This window comes from Malaclemys terrapin, chromosome 4, assembly GCF_027887155.1.
Source record: "Malaclemys terrapin pileata isolate rMalTer1 chromosome 4, rMalTer1.hap1, whole genome shotgun sequence".
Lineage (NCBI taxonomy): Eukaryota > Metazoa > Chordata > Testudines > Emydidae > Malaclemys > Malaclemys terrapin.
Window position 1 is genome coordinate 110,686,229 of NC_071508.1, and position 16,978 is coordinate 110,703,206.

At 54.3% G+C, this 16,978-nt stretch overlaps 2 protein-coding genes across 3 annotated transcripts in view; one reads left to right on the top strand and one right to left on the bottom strand.

Annotated features, from left to right (window-relative positions):
* The first annotated feature begins 440 nt into the window (after window positions 1-440).
* On the top strand, window positions 441-12,424 carry NPC2 (NPC intracellular cholesterol transporter 2). Its single transcript, XM_054024881.1, has 4 exons — window positions 441-607; window positions 10,238-10,345; window positions 10,679-10,851; window positions 11,602-12,424. Exons 1-4 carry the CDS (start codon window positions 529-531, stop codon window positions 11,686-11,688), a joined length of 447 nt encoding a protein of 148 aa, XP_053880856.1. The 5' UTR covers window positions 441-528; the 3' UTR covers window positions 11,689-12,424.
* Window positions 12,425-12,907: 483 nt separating this feature from the next.
* The window catches only part of LTBP2 (latent transforming growth factor beta binding protein 2), a 117,848-nt gene continuing 113,777 nt past the window's right edge, over window positions 12,908-16,978 (bottom strand). For both annotated transcript variants that reach the window (XM_054024878.1, XM_054024876.1), the window contains one exon: window positions 12,908-13,992. In XM_054024878.1, coding sequence (XP_053880853.1) covers window positions 13,820-13,992 — 173 coding nt within the window. In that variant the 3' untranslated portion in view covers window positions 12,908-13,819. The remainder of the gene's footprint in view (window positions 13,993-16,978) is intronic.

A 16,978-nucleotide genomic window follows, 5' to 3' on the forward strand; every position in this document is an offset into this window, starting at 1 on the left:
GCAGGTGGGGGGAGGGCGGCCGGAGCCCCGGGGGGAGGGCGGCAAGCCCCAGCGGGGCCTCCGCTCTTCCCCCGGCGGCCGGGGGGAGGGGGGCCGGAGCCCTGGGAGGAGGGCGGTGAGCCCCGGCGGGGGGAGAGCGCCGGGGGGAAGGGCGGCCGGAGCCCTGGGAGGAGGGCGGTGAGCCCCGGCGGGGGGAGAGCGCCGGGGGGAAGGGCGGCCGGAGCCCTGGGAGGAGGGCGGCGAGCCCGGCCGTGGCCCCGCTCTCCCCGGGGGCCGGAGTGCCGCGCCGTCCCCCTCCAGGTGCCGCCCCAAGCACAAGCTTGGTGGGCTGGTGCCTGGAGCCGGCCCTCCCCCCAGCGCCCCACTGCCCGCGCCTGGCCCGGCCCCGCCTACGGTGGGCGGCTCCCTCGCAGTCAGCTGAGCACAGGGGCGGGTCTAGGGCCGCTGGCTCTCGAGTGACCTGCGGGTGACTCAGGCTGCGCCGCACTTCCTGGATCCTCCTCTCCCCGCTCTAGTGCCGGCTGGACCATGCTCGCCCTGACCGTGGCTCTGCTCCTGGCCCTCGGCTCCGTGGCGCGGGCCGAGCCCCTCAAGTTCGTGGACTGCGGTGAGTGGCTGCTGCCCGGCTCCGCGGGGCGCTGCGAGCTCTAGCCTGGCGCCGCCCGGCCATGCCACGCTCCTGCAGCCCCGGGCCGTGTGCGAGCTGGGTCGGGTGCTGCACACCTCCCCGCGCCGGGCTGGGGCGGCTCGGGCTGGAGCAAACCCGTCCCACGAACCCCTGGGAGGGTTGGGGAGGGGGTGAAAGGTGCAGGGAAGTCTTGGAGAGGCTATTTTCCTCTCTGGGCCGGCTGGCTCCGACCCTGGAGGGTTTCCTAGCGCCCTCCCCGCCCGCCTGGGAGTTGCTGTCAAGGCTTTTCCAGCTTTCCCTTACTAAGCATCCCCTGGCCTCCATAGGGAGCACTTAATGTGTTTGTGACCCCCTTCTCCGGTACCTAGCGGAGTCCTTAGCTACGCAGGTTAACCTTGTTGCTTCCTGATTGACAGCACTTGAAGGACGCTGCACACTCCCTCCCTGTTCCTCTTCTAGGTCCTAGGCTACAGACTGTGGTGGCTGGTATGTCTCTGGTCTGTTGAGAAACCAAGGAGAGACTCCCTAACAGCGGTTCTGTGCTTGTTGAGCTAAGGGTGAATTTAGGGACTGGGATACTACAGCGAGGAGATCCATAAAGTACCTGCATTTCTTACTTCAAACTTCACCAGCTCTCCAAATCATTTTATTCGATGTTAATTGTTTAAATAGCATTCAGTGAGTGTCCAGATGTGTGCCAGGTGTCATATAGAGCCAGTCTCGTCTCTGCTAGGCTTGCAGTAAATGCAGATAGCAGTCGCTGACTCTCTCTTTCTGTGGAGAGCAGCCATGGAAAATTCATGCATGTCCCATTGAATAATCTTGCATCTGAAGAAGTGAGGTTCTGACCCATGAAAGCTTATGCTCCCAATACTTCTGTTAGTCTTAAAGGTGCCACAGGACCCTCTGTTGCTTTTTACCATTGAATAAGTAACTCCTGGAGTTTCCAGCTCAGTTTCCCAGTGCCCCTTTGAGAGCAATGGGAAATCCTCTCTTCTTCAGCCTCATGTGCGCATCCAACTCTCTCCCCATCTAGCCAGCTTTTGTTAGAATTTCAAAATGAATAGCCTGACAGAGGCCGGAGATTATATCTCTGTCTGTCTGTCTGCATTCGACAGTGTTTTCCAATCTTCTTGAATCAGCAGGGCCGGCTCTAGGTTTCTTGCCGCCCCAAGCAAAAAAATGTTGGCTGCCCCCCATCCCAGCCCTGGGCTCCTCACCGGACCCCCCTGCTACCCCAGCCCTGGGCTCTCTCCCCCCTCACCGGCACCCTCCTGCCGTCGCAGCCCTGGGTCATGGGTAACTCGCTCCCACGGCAGGTCATTCAGCAGGAATTTTAGATGTGCACAGAACACAGACAGGATTGGTTCCCATATGGTTACAGAACTGCAGTAAAGTGGAACAATTTTCAGCTTGTGTGACTGGAGGATATCTGGATGCATATTATAAGACTGTCCTACATAAATGAAGAAAAGTTGAGGTACCTTTATTATTCTTTTCTTCCACTCTTTCTTTCTATGGGGAATTTGCCAATGCAATATCACTGTCTTCCTTTTAAACAAACAAACAAAAAAAGGCAATGGCTGTTGAAAATAGCAATTCCAGTCCTAATAACCACTGGGAAGCATTTCTTGCTCAATTTATTCTACTTTTTCTACAGCAAGTTACAGTGGATCAGTATATTTGATTTGGGAGAAATGAAGTAACAGCTGCCCAAACTGAGCTTGAGCACCTTGAATTTTGAGGTGTTCAAATCTGGAAGGCAGGTGCACGGAGGGGGAGAGGGGGCTGTGGCTCTGCAGGGGAGCATGGCAGCATGTATGCAGCAGTGTGTCTGGCGCTGTGTGGAGCCAGACACGCTGGTCTGAGTGGCACGGTAAGGGGGTTGGGGAGTTGGATGGGGCGGAGGTTGGGGGGGGGGGCAGTCAGGGGCAGGGAGAAGGGAGGGTTAGATGGGTCAGGGGTTGGGGGGCAGTCAGGGGACAGGCAGTGGTTGGATAGGTGTGGGAGTCCCGGGGGCTTGTCAGGGGACAGGTAGGGGGTGGGGTCCTAGGGGGGAAGTCTCAGGAGGGGGCAGTTGGGGATAAGGAGAAGGGAGGCTTAGATAGGGGGTGGGATCCTGGGGGGCAGTTAGGGGCAGGGGTCCCGGGAGGGGGTGATCAGGGGACAGGGAGCAGGAAGGGTTGGATGGGTTGGGGTTTCTGTGGGGGGCAGTCAGAGGGAGTGGATAGGAGCAAGGTGGGCTACCCTCCCTCCCCGTGGAGTGTCCTATTTTTTTTTTTAATGTTAAAATATGATATCCCTACCTTCACAGTGCAGCTTTCCATTCACTGCAGCATGAGGTCTCAGCTACCTCCCTCCCTCCCCCTCTTTCCTGTTGGTAGTGGCCAAGGGAATGCTGGGAAATGTAGTTCTTTCCCTGCTCGAGGGCTGGCTCTATAGGCAGGGAGCTAACCAAGGAACTACAGCTCCCAGGCCCCCCTGTTGGTTCTCAGCTCCCATGCTGGATCCCTGCTGCCCCTGCAAATGGGCTGCCCCAAGCACGTGCTTGCTTTGCTGGTGCCTAGAGCCGCCCCTGTTCCTGAAACATTAACTTAAACGTGGTTTGGAGCTCCCACTGTCACGGGACTGACACTTACAAGAAATCAAACACTCACCGAAGTAGGCTGAAGGAGGCAGTTCAGGAAAATCTACACTTACCACTGATGGACGTACCAAAGTATATTTCAAAATATATATATATATATATATAAATATATATATATAAGCAACTCTCTGGCTGCCATCCTAGAACTGTAAGCTCTTCCGATTAGGGACCCTGGGCTAGATTCACAAAGTGGATTGAGGAGTTGGGCATTGCAATGCTTAGGTGCCCTGCCACCCAGTGGAATAATTTGCAGCCTCACCTTAGGGGAGATTTAGGTGCCTATGTAAGGGATTCTCAAAAGCCAGCAAGCTGAGTGGGGAGAGCTACCTAAGCTAGCCAGGAGTGAAATGCAAGGGAAAGGGGTGGGGATTAAGGCCCAGATCCATAAAGATACTTAAGCAACTAACCCCCATTGGTCTGAGCCCTAAGCACCTGACTGACAGGCCAGAGGCCTGTTTCTGCTTGGGATTCTCAGCTATGAACCTTCTCCTGATATTAGGTGCCCTAAACCAGGTCATCCCAGAGTATGCCCCACCCCATCACAGCTAATAGCCCAGTGCTTGGGGCCGTCACTGGGGACGTGGGAAGCCTGATTTCAAGTCCCTGCTCTGCCTGACTTGGAGCAAGAACTTGAACCCAGGTGTCCCACATTCCAGAGGAGTGTCCTAACTACCAGGCTACGTGGGAAGCGGTTCTGCTTTGTATAAATATTCATTAGGCCAGAGAGGGAGACTGACTCTATAGCCTGGTGGTCAGGGTGCTCAGCTGGGCTGTGGGAGAATCAGATTCAAGTCCCAGCTCCAAATTAGGCAGCATGGGGATTCCATCCCAGCTATCTCACATCCCAGCTGAGTACTGTAACCACTGGGCTAGTGGGGATTCTGGGACCCATGCCTGTGGCCCTCCAGCTGTCCTTTGTGTGAGTTAAGTGTACTGTGAGCCTGCCTAATGGATTGGCACCCATAAGAGGGAGAAGAGAATCCCACTGGGGCTTAGGTGTGAGCAAGGACTCTAAGCAGCTTATTAGCTGTGGGATGGCATCAGGACTGAGATCATTTTATACGTGCCCACTGGCAGAAATATAATAATAGGATATCTCCATTAATTATTATCTCCTAGAACTGGAAGGGACCTTGAAAGGTCATCGAGTCCAGCCCCCTGCCTTCACTAGCAGGACCAAGTACTGATTTTGCCCCAGATCCCCAAGTGGCCCCCTCAAGGATTGAGCTCACAACCCTGGGTTTAGCAGGCCAATGCTCAAACCACTGAGCTATCCCTCCTATAGCCCTCCTCCTTTATAGGAGTCTAAATCCCCATAGGTTCCTATAGAGTTAGGCAGCAGCTGAGCAGGGTTCTGTTAGTGTCACTGGCACTTAAATGTTGGGTCTAAAGGGCCAGTTAGGCACCTAAGGAGCTAGTCTTGTTTGTACTGCACTTTGTACTCTATGGCCCTGCTTCTGATAGAGAGACTGCTGGGTTCTGTGGTGATAACCGTCTCTGAACAATGGATAATGGTAAATGGCAAGATAACAAGTTAGGGGATGGTATCCAGTGGGATTCTGTAAGCTACATTGATCCAGGCATGTCCATCTTGTGAAACAATCGCACTGATCTGAAAGGTGTATAAAGAGCATATCAGCAAAGTTGAGCAATAACACTACATTGGGTAGCGTTCAGAGACCAGTTGGGGCAGAGAAATAACACAGAGGCCTATGGAGAATAAAGGCAGGAAGGGACTGGTTTTTAAAGGTATTTAGATGCCTAAAGATTCAGATAGTTTCCTAATGACTTCTCCCCCTCCCCCGCCTCTCCCAGGGTGGAGCAGGGAGAAACCAGTGACCAGTCATGCTGAGAAAGACATAGGAATCCTAATGAATGATGGCAGACCTGTTGATAAGCCAACACAAACATTATGTATTGGCTTTTGTATGAACCACGGCTCAATATCTAGCTTCTATGGGGAGGTCACATTGACCCAGTGTTTTTGTTAAAATAAAGACAAAGGTGATATGGGGAGTAAAGAGATGAAGTGACCTTCCCTCCCTCCAATCTAACTCACCTCTGGCCTCCATAAACAAGATACGGTGTTATAAAATGACAGATTGCTCTTTCTCAAAGGCTGAGAAAAGACTGGAAACCGGGCTTTTTTGGCTAATTAGAAAGATCTCTCCAAGGTTGCTTTGTGTTGGTCACATCGAGTTTAGTAACAAACTTCCTTAACTGATATCTCAGTAATTGAGTTAAAGCTAAATTTCTCCCCCAATGCAGTGAAGCAAGAGAACTCTAAAGCTTTATCATAAGCATTGTACTCTGCAAGAGAGTAGGAGTTCCCTGGTATTGATAAATACTCAATGCTGCCTTTGTCTGCCACCGCCTGTCTTTAGGGCTTGCAGAGTGCATGCCCACCCACTGACAGCACTACCTTGCTGATGAGGAAGTTTAGTTGATCTTGTGTTGCACTCCAGTGCTCCCAGGTGAAACACTACTTTAAAAATATTACTAAACTTGCCTTATCCCATTCAGTCTTGACAAACAGCAGTAGAGTCTGTCTGCGTATAATCTGAAGTGGCTGCAGAGAGTGAAGCCCAGTACGTAGTCTGTTCCCTCCCCTGAAGGACGTGTATTTCAGGGCACACACTGGTACAGACCCTTCATAGTCATTAGACTGGAGAGTGAGGACACTTGGCCACTTAACTAGTCCCCCTTCTTCCTCTGTGGACATGATTGTCATGTCTGTCACCAAGCAGAGCCTGGCCTCCTTTCTGTCCCACCAAGGCCAGTGTTGACTTATAACTCCCTTCTCTGCTACTGGTGTCCTTTCATCTCCCTACTGCTCATCTGCTAGGGCAGTGGCCTCCAAACTTTTTTGATCACGCACCCATATCAGTAAAAAAAATTTTGAGCATGCACCCCCTGCCGTGCCGGCTCTACCATTTTTGCTGAAGCAAAAAAGAACAACCAAAAAAAAAACCGCTCCTCTTGCCACGCACCCCACTTTGGAGACCACTGCGCTAGTTCATCCTCTGTTTTCCTGCCGTGACAGTTGCAGATTCTTCCTTCTCCCCTCCATTTCATCCCCCATGATCTTCCTTTCTGGCTGTTCTTACCATGTTCCCCCTCCTTGAATCTCTGCACTGACTTTCCCACTAAACCAGGGGTCTCAATCTCAATTTACCTTAGGGCCAGTGCCAGTCCTCAAATCCTCCCAGCGAGCCAATGTCACTCATGCTGCCCAGAACCTGCTCCCCAAAAAACTCCACCCTCCACCTGCTTAAGGCTCTGGGATGGAGTTTGGGTTGGGGAGGAGGTCTGGGGTGCAGGCTCTGGGATGGAGTTTGCGGGTTGGGAGGGGGTGTGTGGGGAGGGAGTGTGGGTGCAGGCTCTGGGAGGGGGTTGGGGGTGTGGTGCTTACCTGGGCTCTAAGTGGGGTGGGCCTGGGGCCTCCGTGTGCTTCTGCCCCAGGCACCGCCCCTGCAGTGTCCCATTGGCCGCAGGGGCACTTGGGGCGGGGGCAACGTGTAGCGGCATAGCCCTGCCCCACCCCTGGGCCACAGGGAGGGGTTGGCAGCCACTGGAGCGAGCAGGTAGATGCCGCTGAGCACCGCTGCGATGGTGGGGCCCTTGAGGGGGGAGTGGCTGGGGGTGGCAGGTGGGGCCAAGGGAGAGATCTGGCTGCAAAACTACTGGAGCCCCACAGCCACATTGGGGAGGCTCATGGGCCGCAGATGGCCTGCGGGCTGGGAATTTGAGACTCCTGCACTAAGTCCAAGCTTCCCCTTCTTGTCTCTAGCCCTGTTTACTTACAGAAGCTGGTATTTCCACCTTCCCCTGCAGTCCCTGCAACTCACCCAGTATTTTCTTCTGCCCCCTGCCTTGTCCTCAGGTCCATTGCTGGAGGCCATAGCACTAGAAGAGGTGGGGAACAATCCTGTGCAAGCATCAGGGAGCTGGATTAAATAGTCCCTAATAGTCTGTCTTCCAGTCCAAAGTGTTAGTTGATCTCCTTCACCGGGCCCATGCTGCCCCCGTGGCTGGCACTGTCTCCCCATAAATATAGTTAGAGAAAAGGCTTGGAGAGGTACATTGTGCTGCCATCTCCTGAAACCCAACCTGTTACACCCCAGCAGGTCATTCTGCTGACCTGGTTACTTCATGCTGCCCTGCACTTGTAACCCACACACCACCACGGTGTCGTGTTCTGTCCCATCTAGTGGCACTGAGACCTCTTAGAGATTGAGTTTGCTCTACAGCCTTAGCTAATGGCCATATGGCTTTTAGCTCATGCACTAAGCTCCAGAGGTCCCAGGTTCGATCCCGTGCGCCGACACCCGGGGTCTGTCGGTGTTACACGCCCACTCAGATTCCCTGTGTTCCAGAGCAGGGTTTTGCTTTTCTCTATGGCCCGTTGAAAAGCATCTTTTATAGCCCAGTACAAACTGTGGTGCCAATGGGAGGGGGAGGAACATGTCTCCTCCCCCCAGTTTTTGCACATCCTTAAGCGGTGGTCTCGTACTAAATCAGTACTCTGCTGCAGGAGCGGTCCAGAGCATTGCAATGCCTCTGAAATTTGACCCAGCCATCCCTCTGTTCAGACGGCGACACAGCTGGGCCAAATTTCAGTGAGTGGCGTTGTGACCTGATGCAGAGTTACAATGCTACTCAACCTTGGCCCAGACATTTCTCTGTCCAGATGGGGGGGCTGCCAGGCCAAATGGTTTTGCAACCTGGTGCACAGAGAGTCTTTCTGTACGACAGAACACAGGGGAGTCTGTGAAGAACTCACTTCCTGATAGCATCGACTCACGCAATGGTGACTTGACTACGGTCTAAAAGTACCTACATGGGGAACCAACATTTGATAATGGGCTCTTCAGTCTAGGAAAGAAAGTATAACACGATCTAGTGGCTGGAACTTGAAGCTAGACACATTCAGACCAGAAATAAAACGTAAATATTACCTCATCCACCTTGACGCTCTAAATTTTTAAGTGTGAGTAATTAACCATTGGAACAACTTACCAAGGGCTGTGGTGGGTTCTCGCTCTCTGGCAATTTCTAAAATATATGCTCCAGGAATTATTTTGGGGAAGGTCTATGGCCTGTGTGACACAAAAGGTCAGACTAGATCAGTGGTTCTCAAACTTCTGTACTGGTGACCCCTTTCACATAGCAAGCTTCTGAGTGCGACCCCCCCCCCCCTTATAAATTAAAAACACTTTTTAATGTATTTAATGCCATTATAAATGCTGGCAAAGCAGGGTTTGGGGTGGAGGCTGACAGCTCGTGACCCCTCATGTAATAACCTCCTGACCCCCAGTTTGAGAACCCCTGGACTAGATGATCCCGATAGTCCCTTCTGGGTTGGTATCTATGAAAAAGAGACAGGGGAGACTCCCTGGTTGAGAGAGAGGGTCCCTGAGGGCTCTGTGTGAGTGTGTAGTGTGGGGAGTAGAAGGGGGTCCCTGACGGAAGAGAGGTAGGGACTGGAATTTACTTGCCCCCTCCCCCTTCTCAAAAGTTTGACTTGGTGCCCCTGGAGAGTTAGAGCTGCTAACACCCAATTTGCCAGTGTGGACCTTGCCCTGGCAAGATCTTTAGTTGTCCCACCTAATAGGGTTCCCACTCTGTCACTAGGGAAACTTTCAAACCTAAGCAATCCACATCTCTGCCTCCTCCTTCCTCTCCACCCCCCAATTTGTCCTACTTCAACCTAATCACAAAGCACCTTCTTTGTGCAGAGGGGGTGAGTCTCCTCGCTGTACAAAGCTCCCAACGCCTCTGGGACGTGTACATCAGAGAGGTCATTTAGTCCATCATCATCATCATCCCCATCCCCCCTCTTTCTGCTGAGGCAGGGCCAAGTAAACCTAGAGCATCCATAGCAGGGAGTTTTCTCCAACCTGTCTTAACCCTCCACAGATGAGGATTCCACGGTCTCCCTAGTTAACCTCTTCCTTTGTTTAGCTATCCTCATCATTAAGGCTAAGATTTTGTTACAGATATTTTTAGTAACAGTCGGGGACAGGTCACGGGCAATAAAGAAAAGTATATGGAAGCGGTGACCTGTCCCTGATTTTTACTAAAAATATCAGACAAAATGGGGATCTGCAGGTCCCTATACGGCCTGCAGCGGGGCTAGGAGCTCTAGGGGCCCCCACCGTGGGTTGGATGTTGGAGTCCCCTGCTGCCCATGGCTAGGAGCTGTGGAGGCCTACTGTCTGCAGCAGCTGGGGGGCTGCGGGGTCCCCCCACCACCTGCGGTGGCCGGGAGCTCAAGGGTACCTCCGTTGCCTGCAGCTCTGGGGCCTGTGGTGGCCAGGCGCTGTGGGATACCTCCAGTGCCTGCAGTGGCTTGGAGCTCCAGGGGACCGCCAGAGGTAGCGGGGGTACCCTGCAGCTCCCTGCCCCTGCGGGAGGTGGGGGACTCTGCAGATCCTGACTGCCGCAGGCTGAAGTCTTGGATTCTGTGACTTCTGAGACTAAATCGTAGCCTTACTCCTCATTAACAAGCTTGTGTCTAATCTAGATCTCCCTTGCTGCAGACTAGGCTGATGACTTCTTGTCCTACACTCAGTGGCCATGGAGACAATTGATCACTGTCCTTTTATAATAACCTTTCACATATTTGAAGATTTATTAGGTCCCCGCTCTGCCTTCTCCTCTTTAAAGTAAACAGGAGGAAGGGTTAAAAGAACTGGCCATTGGTCATGTTTTCTGAACATCTCATTTTTATTGAGCTCCTCTGGACTCTCTCCAGTTTGTTTACAAAGTAGCTCTAGCTGGAGCCTCACTAGTCTCCAAGACTCTTTCCTTTGAGGGGGGAGGGGGGTGTTTTATGCCATGTCTGGCATTGCTGGTGTGTGCGTGTCATGTACACTAGGACTGGGTGTTATGCTGCTTGGAGGCCTCTGACTATGGGTAACAGGGCCCTAAAATAACCAAGTTCTTGTTTGTTCTTGCAGGCTCCAAAGATGGGAGCATCACAGAAGTGAACGTGAGCCCCTGCCCTACACAGCCCTGCCAGCTCCAGAAAGGGACGTCCTACAGCGTCAATGTCACCTTCTCCAGCAGTAAGACCAGAATATGCTACTTTAGGGGTTAAGCTTCTATGGGGGTGGTGGCTTCTCTGCAGCAGTGGGTGGAGATGGGAGGGCAGAAGGGGAGGTAACTACTCTTCATCCCTGGGACTTGCCTGCAGCAGTTGGAGATGTGAGGAAGGATGGTTGGGAAGTGTTCTCATGGTAGGAGAGAAATGAAGAGCATCTATTGGTGATCTCATCCTACACTGCATCCCCATGAGCTGCAGGGGACGCTGCACGGGGTGGAAATAGTGCCCTGCCCGAATAGCTCTGGAGCTGTGGGCAGCTGCTTGTCTCCCTCTCATCCCTTTCCCTGTTCTGCAGAGATCAAGAGCCAGGGCAGCAAAGCGAAAGTGTATGGGGAGATACTCCATGTGGACGTACCCTTTCCTATCCCTGAGCCTGATGGATGCAAGAGTGGGATCCAGTGCCCCATTGAGCAAGGCCATTCCTACAGCTACCTGAACAAGCTCCCTGTGAAAAGCGAGTACCCCAATGTAAGTGACCCACCAGCCAGCTCCAGGTCTTAGAGCTACCCAGCCTGGTCAGGTTCTCAGCCCCACATCATGCCCTTGAGCAAGGAGGCCCTTTTACCCTTGGGAATAGGGGGTGCATGGGTGGGGGCTCAGGAAAAGTGAGTGGTTGAGGTCACCTGTCAGGAATCACCTCTGCGTCAAGCACCATTCTCTCCAAAACCAGTCTCTAATTCCTGACCCCAGGCCAGACCTGTCAGGGGGAGCAGCTTGGTTGTGACTGCAGAGGTTGGGGAAGGTGCATACAGTGTTTGCAGGCCCCTTTCTGGATACTGCTTCTATATAACCTCCTTCCAGAGCCTGTGACTCAGTCATGGCCCTGCACCAGCTCCTCCCTAGTGCCTCATGGTGGTGGGGAGCTTAATGAAAATTTCAGCTCAAAGGGCCAGGACTTTTCTTAACTGAGACACAGTGCAAGGCCCTCTATCATCACAGTAGGGTCAGTATTGACTTGGAGGGTGGAGTGCTAGTCCTTGGAGGTCTCCCAGCCAACCCTGCTTAGAGTGCAAGATGTTCTGGGGGTACAGCATAACTGGAATTGGCCTGCTGCAACTCACTTGGCTCTCAGTCTGCTTCCAGAGGTGCAGTTCCTTCCATAATTGGGGACAGAGGGGTGGGTTCTCTCCTTCCCCACCCCACGAAGAAACTCAGACTGCCCCCATGCCTGAGAACCAGCAACTCCCTGCACACTCTCACTTTCTTTGTCTCTTCCAGATTAAACTGATTGTCCGGTGGGAGCTGATTGATGACCAAGGCCAGATGCTATTCTGCTGGAAGATACCTGTCCAGATCACCAGCTAAGGAGCCCTGCTTGCCCTGTGGGTGGCTTTGGGGGAGGGTAGAGGGGAAAACCTGGGTCAGACTCTTCTTGTATAATGGGCATTTCCTGGCATCTGCTTCAAAATTCTGCAGCCTCCAAGCAGCCAACACGGTGTTCTCCCAAAGCTGAGGTGCAGTCACTGCAGGGGCATCAATAGGCAGAGGGCTCAACTCCCTACAGCTTGAGTGGGAGCAGAGTCTGGCAGCCTGTGGTGGCAGTGGCTGAGCAGCACCCTGCTGGAGCTCTGTGGAGGTTTTTGTCTGCTTGAAATGAGCATCACAGAGATCTCTCTCTCTCTCTCTCATATGCACGGGGGCTGGTGTCAGCTGCTATTAACCCTTGAGTGCCTGCCCGGATAGAATGCTACTGCGTCCCTCTGCTTTTCTCCTGCTCAGTCATGACCAGAGTATTCCTGTGACCTGCATCTGCCATCCAGAGCCAATGGAGGGGGAAGAGAGGGGAACTGGCACTGCCACTTGTCTTCCATGCGCACTGGGGTCTCCTTGGCCCAGCAGTGGCCAGCAACTCTACAGCTGGGAGAAGGCTTCCTGTGTGCAGGCGCAAACCCAAACCACACACAGCATCTCTGCAGGGCTGACTCTGACTAACCAGTGATTTGCACTGTCTGCTAACTTACATGGAGCTGCTGCTGGGGACTCTTCACCCCTAACCTCTTTTTATAACTTTCCTTTTAATAAAGGCTCAATTAAAAACTGCCATCTTCCTGTTCTGCATTGTGTGATGGGGTGGCCAGCGTAAGGAGGTATCTTCAAGCTGGGGTCAGAGATGCCACTATCATGCAAGAGGAGTGGATGACAGCCCAGCTGGGGATGTAGCCAGCCCCTGCAACGTGCTGTTAGGAGGAGGCAGCTTGAATCCAGCCTGGCACATGGGCTCTGGCAATATGATCTCCCCTCAGTTATATGAAAGGAAAAACATAACAGGAGTTAAGGCTACTCACTAGCTAGTAGTAAAATGTCCCTTCAGGGCTGTGTACCTTAAATTTAAAAGGGCCACCTCCCCTGAAAGAGAGAGTCTGGGCAAACCTTGCTAGAAGACAGTGGTCCTCCACTGGGGAATTAAAGGAAGGTGCTGCTGCTGCATTGTGTGCATCATCATCTTGTATGGACTCCTCCCAGGGTCTGAGCTGTCAGGCTAGGCAGAGATGAGGCAGGGATTGTCCTGACCAACCCCAGGGTCTGAGCCATAGGGCCCCGAATAAACATTTTATTTAACAACAACAGATGTTCCCTAGCAGATTCCATTAGGAAAAGCCACCAACAGCTTTACAAAGCTGGAACCCCATTCCACTGCAAGGCAATCGTACAAAGTGCAGGGGTGAAAGTCTTGTGCCCAGGGAGAGCAGGGTCCCCAGGCCTTTCAAACCTGCTGGGCTCCAAGTCCAAGCCACCTCCAGAGGACAGGTGGCAGCTGTACAAAGCTGGAGCTGGCCCTCCTCACACTCAAGCTCCCAGGCCTGGGGTTCATGCACCAGGCTGTGCTTTGGGCCAGGGCAAAGACACCAGCTAAAGCAATGAGGGGTAACACTGGCAACTATGAAGGCTCCAGACTATGGGTGGGAGTGGGGTGAAGGGTCCTGTGAGCCCTCAAACAGGACAGCATGATTTGCTATCAACCCCTCTGCCAGGTACTGGGGAAGGGCTAAGGCTTCTCTCCGCTATTCACACCAGTTACTGAGGAGCTGGGGGAAGGTGCTGCCCTTCTGCAGCTTCAGCTGCTAGAGTTCCTTAGTTTAAGGCCTGTTTAGCAATTTCAATAATGGTGAGCCTCACAGGTCTGTGCAGAGGAGGGGGGCCCTGCAGGTTGGTGGGGGAGGGGAGTGGGGGGCCCTGTGGGTCCATGTTGTGGCAGAAGCAGGAGGTTGGTGGTGAGCAGACCAGGCAGGGAGGTGGCTGCAGATGCTTGGAGCTCTCTACCCTGGACTATGTCCCTATGGGCCCAGCCAGGCGAGGTGTGGCAAGAAGGTTGTGCGCTTTGGGGGACGAACAAAGGGCATCAAAGCTACTGCAGTCCCAGGGGGCCTCTCTCCAGCCGATGGATCCAGGTACCAGCAGAGTGTCTGAGGGGGGCCACCCTTGCCCCATCACTCCCCTAAAGCTGTGCTGCCTCTGGGCTCTGGGCGGGTGCAGGAGCACAGCGGTGGGGCTCAGCCTGCACCACAAAGCCAGGTGAGCAGTTGCAGCGGTAAGAGCCCTCTGTATTTTCACAGGTGCCGCCCTCACACAGGGGCTCAGGGCTGCTCACCTCCTCACACTCGTTAATGTCTGAAAGGAGAGGAAAGGGAAAAAAGACTGAAAGCTGTGTTCTGCAGCACAGCACCCACACTGCAACAGTACACCTCCAAACCCAACACCTCCATGGCCCCACACCAGACAGAGCTCCCCCACACCTAACACCCCCACTGCAAGGAGCCCTCCAACCCCTCACACCCAGTATCTCCATGCTGCGTAGGGCTCACCAAACCTCCCACACCCAGCAGCCCCCAAGCAGTGCCGTAACAAGGGCGAGGCGAGGGAGGCACTTGCCTCGGGCACACAAAGTCGGGGGTGAGGGGTGCAGAAAGTGGTGGAGAGAAAAAAAAAAAGCTGCCGGCACGGAGGTATTTATAACCCAGGTGATCTCTCCCCCCCCTCCATGCCTCCCCGGAGTGTCTCCCGGCCCCGACTTGCTTCCCCCCCAACCTTCCCCAGCCCTGGAGCAGAGAGTCCCTGTCTTTCCCCTGCAGCAACTGCTCCCGCAGGGTCCTAGTGCCCCCCATCTCCAATGCCAGGGCAGACTGACTGAGCCTGCCCTTCCCCCTCAGACCCTTTTATTTTCCAATGGGACCCTCCAACAGCACAGTCTGTCACCCCCCACCCCGCTCTACCCACAGTCACCGCTCCTGCCCCATACTGGGCAACGAGGCAACCCCATCCCTCACCCCCCGTGAAGCTACAGTCAGGGGCAACAGCAGGGAAGGAGGCGCATGCAGCGCCCCCCGGCACCCACCACAGGGGAGACGAGGGAGATTCCTGGACCTGAGAGGGGCCCTAGGAGCACATGCACTGACAGTGGTGGGGGTGAGTGTGCTGCTGGGGGGGCAGGAAAGGGGGACTCCTCCCCCAGAACTTGCTGCTGCCAGCAAAGAAAGGGCTGGGGGGAATCCTCCTCTCTGGCCCCTGTCCCGGAGCAGCCTGCCTGCACCCCAAACTCATCCCCAGCCCTGCCCCACCCCAGAGCCCACACCCCCAGTCAGAGCTTTCACCCTCCCACCGCACCCTCAACCCTCTGCCCGAGCCCCTCCAGCACCCCAAACACCTTATCCCCAGTCCCAGCCAGAGCCCTCACCCCCACACTCCTAATCTCGCCCTGAGCCCCTCCCACACCCCAAACCTCCCATTCCCAGCCCAAGAGCCCTCACCCCTACTCTTGCCCTGAGCCCCTCCCACACTCCAAACCCCTCATCTGCAGCCGCAATCCACAGCCCTCACTCCTGAACCCCATCCCTCTGCACCTCTCCCATCCCCAAACTCCCTCCCAGAACCTGCATCCCCTCCCTCTGCACCCCAATCCCCTGCCCCAGTCTAGGGCCTGCACCCCAGACGACCTCCCTCACCCAAACTCCCTCCCAGAACCTTGGACGGGGGAGGGGGGCGGGGTTTTGGGCACCACCAAAATTTCTACAAACCCGCCACCCCTGATTCTGCCCTGCAAACCTGAACTCCCAGCATTCTCCGGACACATGCTGATCCCTAGTGGCCACTGCTGATATCCAGCACCTCCCTCCTCTCTTAACCTGTGAGTCCCCCGCTGGATTGGAACTGGACTGGAACCAAAGATCATCTTGGAAGCAACATGACCAGCCCAAGCAGTCAAAAATCATGAGTTAGACCCCCCAAAATCACAGGCTCTACCGCCGCCGCTTCATTCATTCTTCGGTGGCAGGCCCTTCCCTCCGAGAGGGACTGAGGGACCCGCCGCCGAATTGCCGGCCCTGGGGGAGGGCGCAATTTTATATTCTTGCCTCGGGCGCAAAAATACCTAGTTACAGCTCTGCCCCCAAGCCACACATCGCTGCCCCAAACTCAGCACCCCCACATTGTAAAGCAACCCCGTGACCCCATGCTGCAGTGCTCCCTCATGCCCAGCAACCTCACCCTACATAGGGCTCCCCCACACTCAGCACCCCCATGATATAAACTGCCCCCCATCCAGATCACCACAAGAAGAATGCTTTGTGCTCCCCCTCTTAAGAATGAGATGTGCTAAACAAGATTTGGAGGAAAGGGTGATTTTGGTTTTGCAAAATTCCTCTTGCTGATTTGACAAGGTTGCTGGGAAACAGAGACGAGGGCACCTCTGGGGTGGCCCTGAAAGGGGCTGATTATCACCTCAGGGACCAAAATACAGGCAACGAACCTTGCACTGAGCAAACAAATGAGTGTTTTATTAACTTTACAGCTGTTCCAGAGTGCTGATGGAGGCCTTTTGTCTAGAACAGCTTTTCTGGGGCATGAGTGCTAGTGCAGTGCAGGCCCAAGAGCCACCGGCTTTTAAATACCATGTTGGTTAGATCTGCTGAGAGCACTGCTACGTGACAGGTGGCCAAAGCACCTGTACCCAGTCTGCACCAGTGCTCATGGTGTGCTAGCACCACAGGGACGCTGCCCCGACTGACTAGAGCACACACAGCTCCAATCCGTTCTGCCCTCACTTAGTTTCCTAGATCCCTTCTTCTTCTCCACTTTTCATTTCCCTGAACTTTTAATTTTCCTTTGTTTCTCCCCACAGCTCCCCCACACACAGAGCGAGCAGGGTTCCCCCTCATTCTCCACAGCACCCCCACTTCCAGGACTGAGCAGACAGGGTTCCCCCTCATTGCCCACAGCCCCCCCCCATACTGAGTGAGTGGGGGTCCCCCTTCCCATGACAGATCCAGGCCTTGTGTGAATCTCGCCTCAGTCAGGCTGTATGACCCAGCCACATGTGCCAGGAATGTGGCTGATGCCCTGATTAGAGTGACAGCCCTGGGTGCTGAGGAAAGGGTTCCTCCTGCCCGGACCCTGGTTCTCTTCCCTGCAGTTCTGTGATGGGAACACAGTCGGAGTGGGGGTGGGGAGACCCTCTGGGTGCGGTTTCACAAGCCCTGGTCCTATGGCGCTCCAGTGACAACTGCCATTCCCAGGCAGTGACGCTAGGGGGTAGCAGGAAGTAAGGAATGGCTGAGGGCTGCATGCGCTGAGCTCCACAGCAGAAGTGACTGGGAGCTGC